Source organism: Oreochromis aureus, linkage group 5 (genome assembly GCF_013358895.1).
Source record: "Oreochromis aureus strain Israel breed Guangdong linkage group 5, ZZ_aureus, whole genome shotgun sequence".
NCBI classification, from domain to species: Eukaryota; Metazoa; Chordata; class Actinopteri; order Cichliformes; family Cichlidae; genus Oreochromis; species Oreochromis aureus.
The window spans coordinates 36,682,426-36,699,506 of record NC_052946.1 but is presented as its reverse complement, the minus strand read 5'-3'; the positions used below and the strand labels follow the sequence as shown (position 1 = coordinate 36,699,506).

General features: G+C 39.7%; 2 protein-coding genes and 1 long non-coding RNA gene across 4 annotated transcripts; 1 reads left to right on the top strand and 2 right to left on the bottom strand.

Moving 5' to 3' along the window:
• Positions 1-334: 334 nt before the first annotated feature.
• On the bottom strand, positions 335-1,814 carry LOC116310445 (mast cell protease 1A-like). Its single transcript, XM_039612514.1, has 5 exons — positions 1,605-1,814; positions 1,384-1,531; positions 1,171-1,306; positions 731-994; positions 335-642 (listed from the first exon to the last, which is right to left on the bottom strand). Exons 1-5 carry the CDS (start codon positions 1,663-1,665, stop codon positions 481-483), a joined length of 771 nt encoding a protein of 256 aa, XP_039468448.1. The 5' UTR covers positions 1,666-1,814; the 3' UTR covers positions 335-480.
• Positions 1,815-5,593: 3,779 nt separating this feature from the next.
• On the top strand, positions 5,594-16,451 carry LOC116310444 (keratin, type II cytoskeletal 8-like). The gene is made up of 10 exons (XM_039611869.1): positions 5,594-5,914; positions 11,124-11,332; positions 11,459-11,519; positions 11,976-12,071; positions 12,238-12,402; positions 13,064-13,189; positions 13,273-13,416; positions 13,542-13,618; positions 14,697-14,743; positions 15,504-16,451. Exons 1-10 carry the CDS (start codon positions 5,603-5,605, stop codon positions 15,620-15,622), a joined length of 1,356 nt encoding a protein of 451 aa, XP_039467803.1. The 5' UTR covers positions 5,594-5,602; the 3' UTR covers positions 15,623-16,451.
• On the bottom strand, positions 14,820-16,973 carry LOC120440136. Of its 2 annotated transcripts, XR_005613001.1 has the most exons (5): positions 16,731-16,973; positions 16,463-16,524; positions 15,480-15,571; positions 15,141-15,340; positions 14,820-15,063 (listed from the first exon to the last, which is right to left on the bottom strand). It is a non-coding gene; the product is annotated as an uncharacterized LOC120440136 (long non-coding RNA). The 2 variants fall into 2 exon arrangements; XR_005613000.1 differs by having other exon boundaries at positions 15,141-15,571.
• Between the last annotated feature and the right edge of the window lie 108 nt (positions 16,974-17,081).

Here is a 17,081-nt window from a genome sequence, read left to right as displayed (position 1 = left end):
TGCACTGGTAACCAGTGAAAAGTCTCTCACAGAGGTAAAACAGGGAGACCACAAGCCACATGAGAGTGGCCAGTTTACAGTCACAAATTACTCGACGTGCATGTCTTAAAATTAAAAGTAGGTGAAATAAAACTTAGCACAGAAAAGCCCCAGAAGATTCTCACGGTGACATGACTATGTTAACCACTGCAGCACCGGCTCACAGGACATTTCTGTGCAAACCAAACATCAGATATGAATGTGCTACAAAAACAAGTTGGGTTTTTTATCACTAAAAAACATCAGTGAAACCAAACTAACTGAAAAAATGACACATGATTTGAAAGTAGCTTCAATATTTTTTACTTCTAATTTAAGAGCAAGCAGGAATATCTTTGCAATACAGGAGAGATATCTGAAGCTATTTTACATTTATCCTGCAGTTCACATACAGTATTATAATGCCAGATATTGCAGATTGCACATTGTTACAGTGTATACTTAGCATTGCTTTTTATTCAGAATGTTTTTGATCCAGGAAAGGTGCTTTGATATATCTGTATAGACGTTGGGCCAATTTGGGTATTTACAGTTTCCATTTATGTTGAAAGACACAACACCGACTGCTGTTCCATTGCACACCAGAGGGCCACCAGAATCACCCTGTAAGGGAGAAGAAGCTTGTTTTATTTATCTTTTATTTAATACTAGAAGTGAAGTGATACTTTCTTCAAAAGAACTGAGGACATACCTGGCAGAATCCATTCTTTGTGTCAGATCCTCCTGCACACACAACACCTTTTGGAAGAGTAACTTTGGCTTTCAGTTTTCTCTTACAGACATTAAGGTCAATAAGAGGCACATCTACCCATCTCAGCACATCAACAGCTTTGCCATTGGTTTCTGTGAAACCCCATCCAGCCACCTGACACTTTACATTGTCTTTTGCTTTAATCTCCTTCCTTGCCAGTTGTATCGGTTTCACTTTCTTGTCCAGTTGAAGTTTCCTCGAGAGCTAGAAGAAGCAAAAAAGGAAAAAAATAAAAGGACTGATAGAAACCAACTCTGTACATTTCTGATCTTATATCAAGTCTTTGGTGAAGTACGAAGTGGAGTTGTTGAAAGCAGTGATGCAGTTGATCTGTTTTTGATTGTGACTGTAATGATTCACATTCAAAGATATTTACTTACTTTGAGGAGCATGATGTCATTACCAGACTCAGCTTTGTCATATCGTGGGTGCTTGCATGTCTTTACACTGTATCTCATTTTGTTGTTATTAACCTTCTTCAGATTGTGGGTTCCAATTACAACCTCCATAGGAGAACTGAGCGAGTGAATATTAAGTAGGTGTTAGCTGGGGTTTTGAGAAAACAAATAAAAGTACACAGCTTGTTCACTTACTTTTTGTAACAATGTGCAGCCGTGAGCACAAAGTCTTCACTGACAAGAAATCCTCCACATTCGTGTTTTCCATCGATCTGCACAGAGGCCATATACTGCATTGAGTTCTGTGGGACATTTTTGCCATTTATGATTTCACTTCCATGCCCTGCAAGAGTGAGAGGAAAAAAGTTAATGTGGGATTTTTTCAATAGATAAGTAATTACATTTTGCAATCTTACCATTTTGTCCAAGACATGTTAGAAGATAGACAAACATAAGATCGTGCACAGCATGCATCATCTTTTCAGCCTGTCGTCTTTGAGGTGTTGAGTCAGACCCTTATATTCAGACTGTGGTTTTCATCTGCTTGCCCTTGACTTCTTACTTATATCGTTTCTGCATGAGTGCAACCTTTAAAAGGATCGCTATGATGAGCCTGTGCGGTCAGTCAAACTGTGAGGTATCACAGACCATACCAATGTTTCAGTAAATACAACGCCTGTGGTTGTGCTACCTGGAAAGAGCATGTTATGAGGCGCTTGTGACATTTTTTTCCTCCTGCATCTATTGAGTGTTTTTTGTTTAAATGCCTCTCCAGGCTTTCAAAATGAAAAACTTACATTTTTAGCCTGTTTGTGAGATGCTGATAAACCCAATGCTAGATGAGTAGATGATGAGTAAGAAAAACCACACATACAAGCTTTAGGTTTGACTCTTTGTCCTCTTGCTGTTTCTTGCAGCTTCTGTTATGATAAAACGCTTAAAGTCATTGAATCAGTCAACAATATAAACAAACAGCAATGCTTATTTATTTCAGTAAGTAATCTGCATGTTGAAAAGTGGAATGAGGCAGTGATCTTATTGGCTGTTGGTTCGAAGACTTTCTTGTTTATGAAATGTGAAAATGAAGTCGGGTATTTGTAAATAATTTTCAGATAATAAGAACACATAAGGAAGTTGGAATACTGTGGAATAGAGTAATATATGATGCATGAAAGTAGCATTTACCAAAATAATTGCAAAAGAATTGCAGTCAAACGTTCTTAACCAGTCTGTTATTAATATGTACATTTGGACATTTTTTATGTTTATAGGGATTTTTTAAAATCAGTGTAACTATCTACATGTTCAATAAGCTCATTTGTCTTTTAAAGCAATGTAAAAAAGAAAAAATCTGCAATGGTCTTTTGTTTTTTGTTTTTGCATGCTTTTTGGACAAAACATGGGAAACAAAAGCTAAATTAATAAGGGTGTAACTGGAAACATTACAAAAGGTGAGAGCAGCATTTAAAATGAAACTCTGAACAAACACGTGGTTGTGCCACAAAATGACTCAGCATGATCATAATCAGATCACAATCTGATTGGTGTCTTCTGATAAGTGAGGCTGTGGAAATAAGAACTTTTGCTGTCAAAGGGGGTGGGCATGTAGAGGTTTTGCTGTTGACGGTTCTCTCTTGTTTTCTCTGTTCATGCATACCAGATATGTAGCCACATCAAATGAATTTAAGGTGGCTGTGAAGGATGTTTAAAAAAAACAGAACAAAGAAATGTTCTTTGGTGCAGAGCGCCGTGATGCAACACTTAAACCAAATCTAAACCACAGTTTCCAGCAGCAGAGTTAAGGGTTTGTCATGAGCATGCCTGTATCCTCTCAACACAGCCTGGAGCTTGTCAAGCTTAGAGTCTAACATTTTTTAGGGGTTTTGCACAGATGCATTGTGGAAACACCTCTGGCCTGATGAAAAACTAACAGGAAACCATGGTGCTAAACACAGACAGCATTAAAAGCAGATGTAACTATCACAAGTTTCTGAAATCTTGTTTTGACATTTCAAGATTATACTGTCAGAAAAAAATAGGTCTGCTCAACTTGTCAGTCACAAGTCCTTAGCCAATGAGCTTAACACTGACAATCCTCCTTTCTTAAACATCGCATGACGAAATTTATAAAATAAACTTAATGTTTTATTCAGTGTGACCACAGAGAAGTGACCGAGCCTATCAGCTCAACAGGAAAGTGTCAGGTACATCTGTGTGGCAGGCACAGGAGGACCCAAGGCATTAACTAAAGGACTGAGCTTTATGGCTCAAAAATCGATCCAGGATGCTCACCTGCAGAGGCCAACAGTGAGATCAAGTAATCCGGAAGCTAACCAGCTTGCCAGTGACTGAAATAGAGGAACTCTGGAGGCTGGCGTTGGGAGAAGAAACAGGACTCTTCTGGAGACTGGCGAAGAAGTGGGAGGAGACAATGGTTTGACAGAGGGCTGGCATCAGCAGTAACGGTGACCTTCTGGAGGCAAGCTGGAGGTGAACGAAGCCTCACAGGTGGCAGGATGCGACACCAGCCGTGGTGACAGTGACTGAATCACTCTGGAGAGACAAACTGACAGGGTTGGCCAGCAACTAAGCAGAAGGCCGGCAACGTTGGGGGTTGGGGCAACCTCCTGGAAGTCAGCAGCAACAGCAAAATCGATGGGACTTAATTTTTTTCCAGCCTGTTAGCTGCTTAGATCATAATAAGCTATGTTTAGCTTACAAACTGTTACAGATGTTTTATTTATTCTATCTGTGAGGCCAGAGGGCTGAACAAGATGCCGCTGGTTCTGCCTCACTGCTTTGAAATCAGTTAAAATCTGGGCATTTGTGGAAACAGAGCTAGCATTAGCAAGTATCCAAGTAACCTTATGTAACTTCTGTGATCATGTTAACAAATAAGGTTTTTCTTACCAACCACTTTGGCCAAAATGTGTGACACAGAGGAGTTAGAGTGGCATATGAAAAGGTCAGCTGGTCGTCCTGTGCTTCCTTTTCTCTTTCTTCTCATCTCTCAGCTGCCCACAGTAAATGGTTGGCCCTCCCTGATCCAGGATCTGCTGCAGGTTTCTTCTTGTTCCCACTGTCACCAGGTGCTTGCTGACAGAGGATTGTTTCATTGTTTTGGTGTCTTTTCTTATAAGGGTTCAGGGCTTTTATGTTCCAATATCCTGTTTTTGTGATTTGGTACTACATAAAAAGTGAATGGAAATGAATTCCAGGCTCCACTATTTTCAGGTTAATATCTATGAGAAAACCTGGTTGACCAAACATACAAACTTTACCCAGTTGTTCTGCCAACTCGCCACGTTAATTTTTCCATTGATATTTTAATTTCACTTTCAGATACTACAAACCTTTTTCTGTGAATTTTTTCTTCATGTAGTATTTCTGCTTTCACAAAAGGTGCAGTTCCAAAAACATTCCTCCAGCACTGCTGACTGTCTGCTAATAGTATATACTTTGATAATAAGTACTGATGTAATAATGTTATAGAGGTCCTCAGCCAGGAAGTTTCGCAGCAAGGTGAAGATGCCCATGCAGGGTGCAGCAAGATGCATGAGGCTACCATCCTTTCTGCTTGTCTTTCTGTAAAAGTCACCACGTGTCGCTTATACTGAGCAGGTTTAGAAGACCACAGAACACAGCAATGTACTTCAGTGTTGCTCTATGTTCCAACCGATGACCTCTTTCTATGTCTGAAATGTGACTTGACAAACCACTGACACCACAGTTTCAACAGCCGAGTTAACGTTCCCACCAGTTATGAAACTAGAACAAACAGCTGTCTAAATTATTTTCAATAAATCTCATAATTGACCCAAATTATATATTTCATTTGAAGTAGTAAGTCAAAGAAGAAAACTACATTAGACATCAACACTTTAACACGTACAACTGACAACATTAGCAATGTTCGGGCCACTGAAACTATAGAAACACCAACATGTTCTCAGGTCAGTTAACCTTCCCGAGGCAATAAAGTGAGAAAAAAAAAGGAGGAAAACTGACACAAAAACAAGAAGATTGACATTTGGTCTTCAGTGTATCACATCAGCAAAAATGGAAGTTCACACTTTGTCCCAAGTCTCCACTTTAGATTGTTAAAATGCTGTAAACTAAGAGTTTTTTGGCCTAAAATTGTAAACACTGGATATATTACACCACAGCTCTGTTAAGTCCCTGCTTCTCCCCTCCTCTTCTGACTCCACCCTGAGGAGGTTTAAATGGTCATGAGACACCTGAGACACCTTACTGTGTGCAGACATCCTGCACTCACCTGTTTCACTTCTCTTTCTGCTTCTGTTGTCCATTTTCTGCTCAGTCCAATTCAAATTTCATCATCTCTCTCTGCCATCTCCTGCCAATCCAATCATTTATCAGCTGTTTTTCATCTAATCCTCCATCTCGCTTCATCATGAGTCTGAGTCGTACCAAGCGAATTAGCTCCAGTAACTCAGTTCGGAGCAGCAGCGGCTCGAGGAGGCTGAGTGGTTTCGGTCCGGTTCAGGGAGGTTTCAGTGGCATCTCCCTCAGCAGCAGTTCTCTGTATGCGGGCACCAACGGGCATCACCACGGCCTGGGGGCTCCGCTGGCATCCCTGTCCGTCAACAAGAGCCTGCTGGCTCCTCTCAACCTGGAGATCGATCCAAACCTGTCCATGAGTCGAGCCCACGAGAAGGAGCAGATCAAGAGTCTCAACAACCGCTTTGCAACCTTCATAGATAAGGTAAAGGGACCACTGCTGAGGCTGGTTCAGAAATTATTACTAAGTATTTTGATAGTTTATGAGTAAAATATACATTATAGTTTTCAAAGCTTTATCATTCCTCTTATCTAAACATCACACAAAAATGAAAAAATGCATCTTTAGGTTTAGATTACTTCAGAGTGGTACTACTACAGGTACTAAAAAGCTCGAGCAGCTTCAGCTGTAACTTCTTCAGTTCGAATGAAAAACTGAATCAATGTAAAAGGAAATTAAGCTGCTGTTTTCTTACAATTTCAAACTAATTATCTACACCAAGTTCAGTTTACGCTTGTTTTTCATGCAGCAGAGGAACATAACACTTTCCAGCTCAAAGAACTGTTATAAAGGTATAAAGTGTTCAGCCAGGTTCCACATTAGTTGTGTATATTTTAAAATTTTACATTTCATTCAAGTTTTTAAATGACATTTATTTTTCATATTGTGTATTTGTGACTCATCCCTTTTCTCACCATCAATATTGTGCATTTATTTCCATTCATTTGTAGTATTAGAATTTTTTTAAGCCTTTTTTTATTTATTGTGTTCAATCTAAAGTCAGATCAGTCTCTGACTGAACATTTATAGGAGATGGTTAAACATTATTGGGCTGGCAGCAGTAATCACTTACACATTTTAAAAAAAAAATACATTTGTGGAAAAGCTGTTTTCTTTCAATATTTTTATTGCTTTTTGCAACAGCATACAAAGGTTTGTTTTCCCCGTAATATGCTGCAGTAATAGAAACCCTTTCCCCCACCCTCACCTCCCACCCTGCTCTCTACCAAACCTACATCAAACAAAAAAAAGAAAAAAAAGAAAAAAAAAAAAGCACATAGAATATATATACATTTGTACAATATGTGGTATTTATACAACTTCAAGACATGAACAATAAAAAAAAAATAGATAGCATATACTAAACCATTTTCTCCTCATCCACATTCCTGCAGGAGTTGTCCGATGTTTACTTCTTTTATAAAGTTTTTAAATGGCTTCCAAATTTCATCGAAATATGTTAACTTGTCTTTTAGAAAATACGTTATCCTTTCCATTGCCATACACTGTGCCAAAGAATTTATCCAAGCACCAATAGCAGGAGGATCTAATTTTTTCCAATTTAATGCAATCATACGTTTTGCCTGTAATATACAATAATCCATAAATACAATTTGATGGGTTCTTAGTTTAAGATTTTTAGAATACACATGTAATAACAACATTTCTACATCTAAAACAATCCTTTTATTCAAAATTTGGTTTATTTTGTTCATCACCTCCTGCCAAAATGCACGGACAATTCTGCATTCCCATATACAGTGAAAGAATGTTCCACGGGCTTCTCCACATTTAAAACATGTATCTGGAATTCTATTATTATATTTGTTCAATTTCACCGGTGTTATATATAATTGCATGATCCAATTGTATTGTAATAACTTTAAGTTACTATTAATCGATAGTTTTTGTGATTTTAAGCAAATTAACTTCCATGTCTCCTCAGAAATATTGATATTTAGGTCCTTTCTCCAAGCTACCAACTTAGAAACTGATGTTTCTAGAGAGGCAGATACAATCCAGTTGTAGAATGTTGAAATTAAACCTTTATTACCACCTTTTTTCACCATTAACTCCTCTAACTTACTTAACTGGGGAATGTTGAGAGACTGATTTTGCATGGAAGAAATGAAGCTTCTAATTTGTAAATACTTAAAAAAAGTGTTTTTGGGGAATTTGAAATTTAGAAACTAAATCCTCAAATGAAACCATTACTCCATCACAAAAAAGATCACCCACTTTCTTAACACCTTTTTCTGCCCAACCCTGGAACCCTACGTCCAGGTTTCCTGGTACAAATAAGGCATTTCCCCAAATAGGACTAAACTGAGAGAGATTATTCTTAATATTCATCATTTCTTTTATTGTAAACCAAACTTCAATCATATTTTGGACTATAGGATTATTTGTTTCTTTCTTTAACTGTTTTGGCTGTGCAGAGTATAAATACAAATTTAATGGCATTTTAAGAGAATTTGCTTCCATCCCCACCCAAGACGGGGTATTTTGGGATGAAAAATAAAACATTATTGTCCTTAGTTGAATAGCCAGATAGTACCAGTGAAAATTGGGACATTTCAACCCCCCTGAATCAAAGGGTGTTTTAAAGTTGCATCATCGTGGCTATTGCAGCTATTTTTAAACCTCTTGTTTATGAACAATGCAGATGAACTTCGACATGCCCAGGATATCAAGATTGTGCATTTATGATTCTGTGGATTTATTAGACATGTTATGAAAAAGCTGCAGCCTTGTTGGCTAATTGAAGGTATTCTAAGTGTTATGAAAAAGCAAATAGGGGAGTAAATGTGAATGAGAAGATGCCTTGTTGAAGTTCCTGAAGGACACAGTCTGCACACATTTCCCACCGAAGGAGCAATCGGCCCTGAGATAACACTGGACATCGATACCCTACTTAGGGAACATCTCTGCTTTCTCACGGAGCAGGTAACACTTTCACAATAGAGGCTTTGTTGGCTTCTCACATCAGCGGAGATTCACTTCAGGTATACAGAAACAGAGAGCTGAGCTGGACGGAAGCCCGTTTGTCCAAATGTGCAAATTAAACCTCCTGTTTTTTTAAGCTATGAGAATGCTGACATAGTTTCCCAAAGATAATGTTTATCAGAAAGTTTGTTAAAGATCTTTGATATTCTCTGATGTCCTGTACCTCTATTACTTTTGTGCACATTTAAAGAAATGTACGCAGAACTTTATGCCAAAAAATATGCAAATATTTTTGTGAAAATTCAATTAGTAAATAAAACATATTAATAATAAGAATTTTTACTCAGTTCATTGAAGACATCAATAACAATGACATCAATAACAATGCTAAGGTAATGATTTAATATCTCTTGAAGCAGCTAAAAGTGTATAAATTGTAGCTAAAAAACTAAAAGATCACCAAAACATCTTCATTTTAAATGCTTTTGGGGTTTATTTGATATTTTGTGTGTGCAGCTCTGCAGAGCTGTAAAATAAAACCAGACAGTCTATTTACCGAATAAGACAAAATATTGTGAATGTTCATAGAAAACATTTGGAAACACTGTCCATTTGTCTCCGTAAATGAGATGGCTTATGTGACTTCCCCCACACAAAGAGTCCTTGTCCTTAGAGACCTTCAGATGCAGAAACTCATGAGAGTCAACCTGGCTTTTAAAAAATGTCTAGCCCAGTTTTCCCCCTCTTTGTTCATTTATCCAAGATTGGATTTCTGCTTAACCTGGGATTAAAATCTGGAGGCCTAAAAATGACCCCCTTACTGATTATGACAATTACTAAAATGCAAAGTTGAGTGAATTGATAAATAAACTGACCTTGCAGTTACGACTATAATCCAATCCTACTTGGGAGGAACTCTTTAAATTAAACATTAGCGAGCTGCTTCTTTCATGCAGAGAAGTAATTAGTGAAATGCATCAGGAAGACAACGTTTCACTTGTTGTAAGACGATGACTCCAGTTAAAGCTGCACGTCAGTGAACATCAAAGTTGGAGTTAAACATCTGGGATTAAATGGTCATTTACTGCATGAGTGTATGGCACTGGGATGCTGGATATTCAAGCTATCTGTCCCATTTCCGTCCCATTGAGTTCAATCTGTAACCTGATAGATCAGGCTAGACACGGTATGGTTGTGTCTCAGAGGGAGGTTATTCTGTCATGAACAGAACACAGGCTTTGTGTTGGAAGGTATAATAGGCGCTGGATGTACCTGGCTGCAGGCAGGAAACACGAGCCGGGCAAGTACAGGGCTGGAATATATTCAGGTGTTGACACTGAGCTCGAGCTGGTTATCTGCTGGAGTGATGGCATTCCTCTGTGCATTATTCTGGAGCTGCTGCTGATGATTGCAGTCTTTATTGGTTAAACTGCTGGTTATTTTTTTTAATAACAATAAGCAGTTAGTTGAAAATCTAAAGAGATTCAATGTAGAAGCAGAAATTATTTAAGAAAAAAGCAATAACTCTATTTATTAACTGAAAGCATTTTCCTGAAGATTGTGAAAAACAAGGTTGAGAATTAACTGTCAGCAACAACAACAGTGTCGTAATACAGCAGGGAGGCAATACATTACAAAAGAGCAATGACCCATACAATCCACCTCTGTGCTGTAATAGCCATTTTCCAAATGTTAAGAAACACTGGGGGTAATAGTGCCTTAATTCATTCCGCAGAATGATCAGTGCAGAGTTCTGCTATCTATGAAGAAAGGTGGCTTACGTATGAACATAGAAGTTGTAGCAGTTGTAGCTTGGCCAATGCACCAAAATTAACTAGACTAAAAGTTGTCTAAGGAGCTTGAAGGAGTGAAACCTAGCCCCACCCTATCATGTGAGTGGGGGTGGGGCTAGGTTTCACAGTGGTTTTCACAGGTTTCACAATGAGCTCACCCGAAACCCTGGCTGATTGTGACCCACACCTGTTTTCACACCTTGGCTCATGTGATTAGGTAGAGGATCATCAGGGGGTCCTTTTGTCCCTCTTTGGGGGGTTACTCCCACGGGGTTTAAATCTGGGACGCTCCACCATGTGACCCTAAAACTGAAGAAGCTTCTCGGATGAGAGGTGAAGCATCTTCAAGCAACTTAAAGAAGTCCAGACGCTTTTCTTTCCAAGCTCCTTAGACTACGATGACCTGGATGACTGTGAACCTTCGCAGACATACACTAAAAGTTGGATTTTGGAGGAGAAGCAACCAATGTTTTCTGGACTGTTGGCTGCTGCCATGCTGTTTTGTTTTTTGTTTGGGGGGGGGGGGGATGACCCAAACTGGTCGAGAGGGTGGAGTGCTAATGGTCTATTTAACCAAAAGGAATCAATGGCACAGACATAGTGTAGGTCCAGTTCAGAGACTGTAATGAGAGGGGGGATAGCTGGTGCCCGTGTTGGAATAATGAAAGCTCCACTAATAAGATGCCCACTGGAAGACCTGACTGTATCGTCCCAAATGACATAGCTCTAGACTTTCCAAGAGTTGTTATGTTGATAAACATCTTATAATAGAGTCACTATTGTTTTCTAGCTGTTCCTTCAATCCTGATGATCAGAAACGAAAAGTGATTCTGACAAACCTTCATTGTGTGTTTAGAAAATCCTAAATGATCTGTGTCCTCTTCCCTCACCAGGTACGGTATCTGGAGCAGCAGAATAAGATGCTTGAGACAAAACTGGAGCTGCTGCAGGGTCAGGGGGTCAGCCGATCTAATGTGGAACCCCTGTTTGAGGCCTACATGGCAGGTCTGAGGCGCCAGATGGACCTGGTCAACAATGACAAGACTAAGCTGGATGGGGAGCTGAGAAACATGCAGGGTCTGGTAGAGGACTACAAGCACAAGTAAAAAATGACACTTTAGAGTTTTCAACTACCCAGGTGTATGACCTGCATGGCTGAGAACCTACACAGACATACACAGGTGTATGTTTTATTGTAATAAAATACCCCGTTCTCTCCCTGTCACAGATATGAAGATGAAATTAACAAGAGAAACAACCTGGAGAACGACTTTGTTATCTTAAAAAAGGTTGGCATATAGACACATCCATTCATGTTTATTCATACAGGTGTGGCGAGTAATACAAGCCCCTCTATTGTCCTTTTTCATTGTCCAGATTTTCTCCCCTGTATTCTCACATGCAGAATCCATGAATAATTTTGCAACTTTCCCGTGAAGCTGTGCGAGCAGCATCTTGTGTCATTTCTTAGACATTACAGTAATCTCAGCAAAGATTTCTGACTGCATACTATAAGTTTCCAAACTTCTCTGGCTCCAACTTTGGGTCTCAAATTGCTCTTTAAAAGAAGTCAAATATGTTATTTTGGTGTCTGCACACCAGTTTTCTTAATCTGAATAAACAAAATCCTGCTCATTGTTCTTCCTGATGACTCAAACAGGAGTATTTCCTCCAAGTGCAGACGATTTTTGAACACAAAAATCAGTGTCTTCTAATCAGTTGTTTGTTTCCCTGTGTGTTTTTAGGATGTAGATTCAGCCTATTTGGTCAAGGCTGATCTGGAGGATAAGGTCGGAGCTTTGACTGATGAAATAAACTTCCTGCGTAACGTGTATGAGGAGGTAAACAAAGGTCCTCATGCTTCGCGTATTTCTGTATTTGCACAATCTTCCTTGCACAATCTTCCTCCTGCCACAAGTGCAGGAAGATGCATGAGACAATAGTTGATCTTGCGGGTTTTTATACTGTCATTGACTGCTTCCCTTTGATTTCCCTCAACTTGACCAGGAGCTGCGTGAGCTGCAGGCGAGCATTAAAGATACCTCAGTTGTGGTGCAGATGGACAACAGCCGCAGTCTGAACATGGAGCAGATTGTAGCTGAGGTCAAATCTCAGTATGAGGAGATTGCAGCCCGCAGTCGAGAGGAAGCAGAGGCCTGGTACAAGAATAAGGTAAAGGAGAGAAAACAAGATGAGCCCTGGACCAAAGGAGCGACGCTAACAACACAAACTTTTTACAGTCACTTATTTAAGCGGTTGTAAGAGTTCCCCTGCATAAACATGTGTCCTGTTACGCTCTAGTTCTAGATTTTGAACTTTACAAGAGTAGCTTTTGCAGGATTCAAAGTAACTGTTTTAGCTCTTCTCCCTTTAAGACAATTTTCTCCTGACTGGCTGCCCCACACAAAGCTTCTGTGTCTGAGATGAAAACATCAGGAGCATTTGCTCACTGACATCCTGCAGAACCGATGGTTGAAAATAGTCTGAAACTAAGTGTTTAGAGCAGTCTGTAGTCCATCCATCGATGTATCCAATTCAAGGTGGAAAGGTGGGGTACACCCAGAGAGGTCATCAGTCTATTGCGGGCTAACACAAAAAAAGAGACAATTCACACCTGTGGCCAGATAACCAAAATTGCATATCATTGGACTGTGAGGTGATTTCAAGTACCTGGACAGAACCCACACACGCAGAGGGAAAACAGGCAAACTTCACACAGACAGGTCCCAGGCATAATCTTCAGTGCTAACACTGCACGTCCACGATTCCCTCCTTTACATAAAATAATTTTCTTTTGTGGTCCTCGTACCATTCACAGCTATTCTGTTTGCAGTTTGACCAAATGTCAGTCCAGGCCAGCCAGTTTGGGGACGAGCTCCGCATCGTGAAGGGAGAGATCGCCGAGATCAACCGACTGATCAGCCGCCTGCAGAGCGAGATAGAAGCGGTCAAAGCACAGGTACACATAGAAGCAACATTAAACTCAGAAAAATGCACTTCAGGTCCTTCATGGATGATCTCTTGTTCCCTTCCTCTCTTCAGCGTGCCAGTCTGGAGAACCAGCTGGCTGAGGCGGAGGAGCGTGGAGAGCTTGCTGTGAAAGAAGCCAAAGCTCGGATCAGAGACCTGGAGGAAGCTCTGCAGAGATCCAAACAGGATATGGCTCGACAGCTCCGGGAGTATCAGGTGAGTCAGGAGAAGACATGGATGGAAAATATAAAATAAGTAGAAACAAAGGATAGACAAGAAAACATAGAACATACGTGAAGTGAAATTACGTGAAGTGAAACTGATTCTGTCTTCACCTGCAGGACCTGATGAACTTGAAACTGGCTCTGGACATTGAGATCGCCACCTACAGGAAGCTGCTGGAAGGAGAGGAGGACAGGTGGTTATGGTTATTCCATTCAGACTCTACCACTGCAGAGAGTTCACCAGAATGTACATCCTTCCAAACCAATAAGAATAAATTGCGAGGGGCTTATCTACAATATTACTTGCATAATCTTATGTTTGCTGACTCTGACTAAAAGTAAACTACTTCATAAACCATTTCTTTATTTATGTATACTCATGGATGTGTGTATACAGGAGCCTGACTTTCACCATTATGACCATCATTAGGGTAATTTTAGTTTGATGTTTGATTTACTGGAATGAGATTGGTAGTGAAATACCGGCACTGAGACTAAGAGTGATTAAATTAAAAATTGATATTATGGATAAAAATATTCATATGATAATTTTGTAAATTAAAAAGCTTCGCAAAAATGTGACGTTGCTGTAGATGAGTGAATGAAGCAGCGGAGCTAAATTCTTTTTGGATTTTTTATATACTCTGTTTTTGTTCCTGCACCCAAATTTCCCCTCAGAAAACCTCTGAATGCAAAGAAAATGTTGCAATAAATAACATTTTTTAATTTGTCGGTGTGCCACAATAATAATAATGTAGTTTAAATCTTAAATTAATAGTTAGAAACAGTGGAACCAGACAAGGATCTGATTCCAATGGAAAGGTTTTTTGTATTGCTAACTCCTAGTTCCTGTTTCTCTTTATTGTGTGAATGCCATAAGGTTCAGGTCTTTCTGCTAATGCCAGATAAACATTTGTGGTGCTCATGACTTTTATACTTTTTGCTGATAAGCCATTTTGCAGCTCTTTGTTTCCCAGATGAAGCCAGAGATTTATCATGATTTATTCATCCACCCATTTTCTTCTGCGTATCTAATTCAAGGTCAACGGGGCTATCATACCCCATGGAGCGATAATAGAGACATCAGTGAGAACTACACCAGGCTGAAATGAAACAGAATTTGGGTAATGTTAGGGTAGAGTGCCCTCTACAGGTGGGAATGTGACACCACATGGTTACAGCCCAGGATGGAACAGAAGAGTTAAAGAGTCCACAAAAGTGAAATATAAATAACCTCTTTTTCTTTTCTTTTTTTCTCTTTTGCCTCTGCAGACTTGGACAACAGTCTATCCTCAACATCCAGCCCATCTCCAACTACAGTAAGTGTCAAACACTAAGGCAGTTTAGTGTATGAATATGAATGTGTCATGGCTACTGGACGGACTCACGCGCAGACAGTTCTTTCTTTGAGAACAAAAGGAGATTATTTATTTACAACAGGGATCACCTCAGTGCTATATATATGTACAGTGAGTTGGGAGAGGGGGGGGTCCAGGGCTCTGGGGAGAGAAGGGGGGGGGATCCACACACGCTTCCTCCTCCACACACACGCACTCCTCTTCAGCCGCACTCGCTCCGAAACTCCACACACGCTGCCACACCCGGGCAGGTCCCGTGATTTGGTCCAGAAGAGGGATATCTACACACAGAATTCAACGTTAGTTCCACAGCAAAATTCACATAGAGGATTCTTTTGACAATGCCAAGAGCACAAACTCAGGAGGTTCAACGTTCCAGCGGTGAGCTGCTCTGTGCCACTGCCTTAAATAGCAGCCGGGGAAATCAGCCAGATCAGCAGCAGGTGGAGACAATCACACAGGTGCGTGGGCCAAGAGCGAGAGCCCGTAACGAGCTCCACCCAGGCAGAGAGGAGGAGGAGAGACAAAGAAAACAAAAACAAAAAACAACAACAAAACCTGTAGCCAGCGTGAGCCAGCCAGAGAGACACGGGGACAGTGACAGAATGTTTTTATATGACTAAGCCCTTGATGCTCTGGACTGAGAGGTTACATTAATAACGACAGAGAATTTGTATTTTGTGAAATTTTGTCTTACACATCTTCCTGTATTTTTCTTCAGGTTTCTCTTCAAGTACTAAAAGCACTAATGGCTACCAAAGTGCCTCCAGCTCTCCTGCCCCGAAGCTGCTGATAAAGACAATTGAGACCAGAGATAACAGCAGATACAGCATTCACTGAGAGCACACTCACTGGTCCGCTGTGATTTTCTAAAAGCTGTCTCTAAATGTGTGAGGGGCTCCACGGGGCATTTCATTACTTTACTTAGAATAATGGAAACACAAATGATGTAAATGACAAAACCGAGTGGGAGTAGTCCTGGGGTTTGTTGTTAGTTCCTAATACTGTTAAGGATTTTAATGTGTTTCGTTTAGTGTGCTGAGTAGTCTAGCTTTAATCATATGGGGTTTTGATACACACTGTGGTAGAGTGCTGTGTTATTTACTGTCTAATCTGTACTGAGATTACACGGTCATACGACTATTGGAGTTTAGAGTTTAGGATAGCTGGTTATAAAGAGATTTTTTTATGCTACTATAAAGAACATTAACTTTCTTTAGCTACAGAAGTAGTTTAGTTTGAGGGGGCTAAGTTACTTTTTAGTTGCTTTCAAAAATAAAGTGATCATAAACAAAAATGTTCTTGAGTTTTTATTCTTTCCTGTTTCTGAAACTTCTGTAAAAGCAAAAAAAATCCAAAGTATAAAAAACTCCATGCTAATCATACGTCACATTTGATTTATTTATATTGATGTCTCTGTCGCGTTGCTACACACAGACTCAGCATTTCAGAGGACCCACTAAAATGTGCTATTTTTATACAGTCAGCCCCATGTTCCCCTTTTTTAATGTGATTAAGCATCACTGTTACAAAAGACCAAACAATATTACAGCATGAGCATGCACTAGCAGTTAAAATTAATATACCCAGAGTTAACAGTATACAGTATCTGAAAATACCAGAGGCCCTGCTGAGGTTAGAGGTTTGTCCCATGGCAATGTAAAACAAACAGCTAAATACCTTTCAATCCATCCATGCATCCATCCAACCACAGAGCTTCATCCAGTTTAGGGTCGCTACTTCTGGAAGTTAAAAGTTTGATTCAAAGTTCTAGAAGGAAGTTCTGCCACAATACGTATTTTAAACACACCTGTAGACGTTACTATTTTATTACTATGTAAATTGAATTTAATATAAATGTTTAACATAAATATAAATTAAAAATGCATGGTTAGAATCACAAAAAAGCCACCCATAAGTCAAAATTTCCGGTTATTACAAGTGCTACCTTTTTTACTGTTTTACAATCTTTCCAGTATTTTAAATTTAGGATCCTTTCAGTCCTCTACATTAAACTTCCGGGGGCGGGGAAAGGAACGCATTCGTAGGCCATCTTAAAATTGACACAGTTAACAGTTAATAAAAACGTTTTCTATTTTCTATTCCGTATTTAATAGCTTTGCTCGTGTTCAATTAAATACCAATAATCAATTTAAAATAAATTAATTGAACATGTTTTCGGTCGCGCGCTTCGAACGTGGTTGCCTGGTAACAGCTGAAAGCAAAGAGCCAGAGCGTCGGCTGAGCACGAGCTTTCAGCTTGTGGCAGGGGGTTGGGCGAACAGCTCGGGACCGACGC

Excerpts from the sequence above, each read along its gene's own strand:
- LOC116310444 (XM_039611869.1), top strand. The coding sequence starts at position 5,603 with ATGAGTCTGAGTCGTACCAAGCGAATTAGCTCCAGTAACTCAGTTCGG. Across the intron at positions 12,072-12,237 it reads TGCGTAACGTGTATGAGGAG|GAGCTGCGTGAGCTGCAGGC; the intron begins GTAAACAAAGGT and ends CAACTTGACCAG. Across the intron at positions 14,744-15,503 it reads CCAGCCCATCTCCAACTACA|GTTTCTCTTCAAGTACTAAA; the intron begins GTAAGTGTCAAA and ends ATTTTTCTTCAG.
- LOC116310445 (XM_039612514.1), bottom strand. The coding sequence starts at position 1,665 with ATGATGCATGCTGTGCACGATCTTATGTTTGTCTATCTTCTAACATGT. Across the intron at positions 1,307-1,383 it reads GCTGCACATTGTTACAAAAA|TTCTCCTATGGAGGTTGTAA; the intron begins GTAAGTGAACAA and ends TCACTCGCTCAG. Across the intron at positions 995-1,170 it reads ATGACATCATGCTCCTCAAA|CTCTCGAGGAAACTTCAACT; the intron begins GTAAGTAAATAT and ends TGCTTCTTCTAG.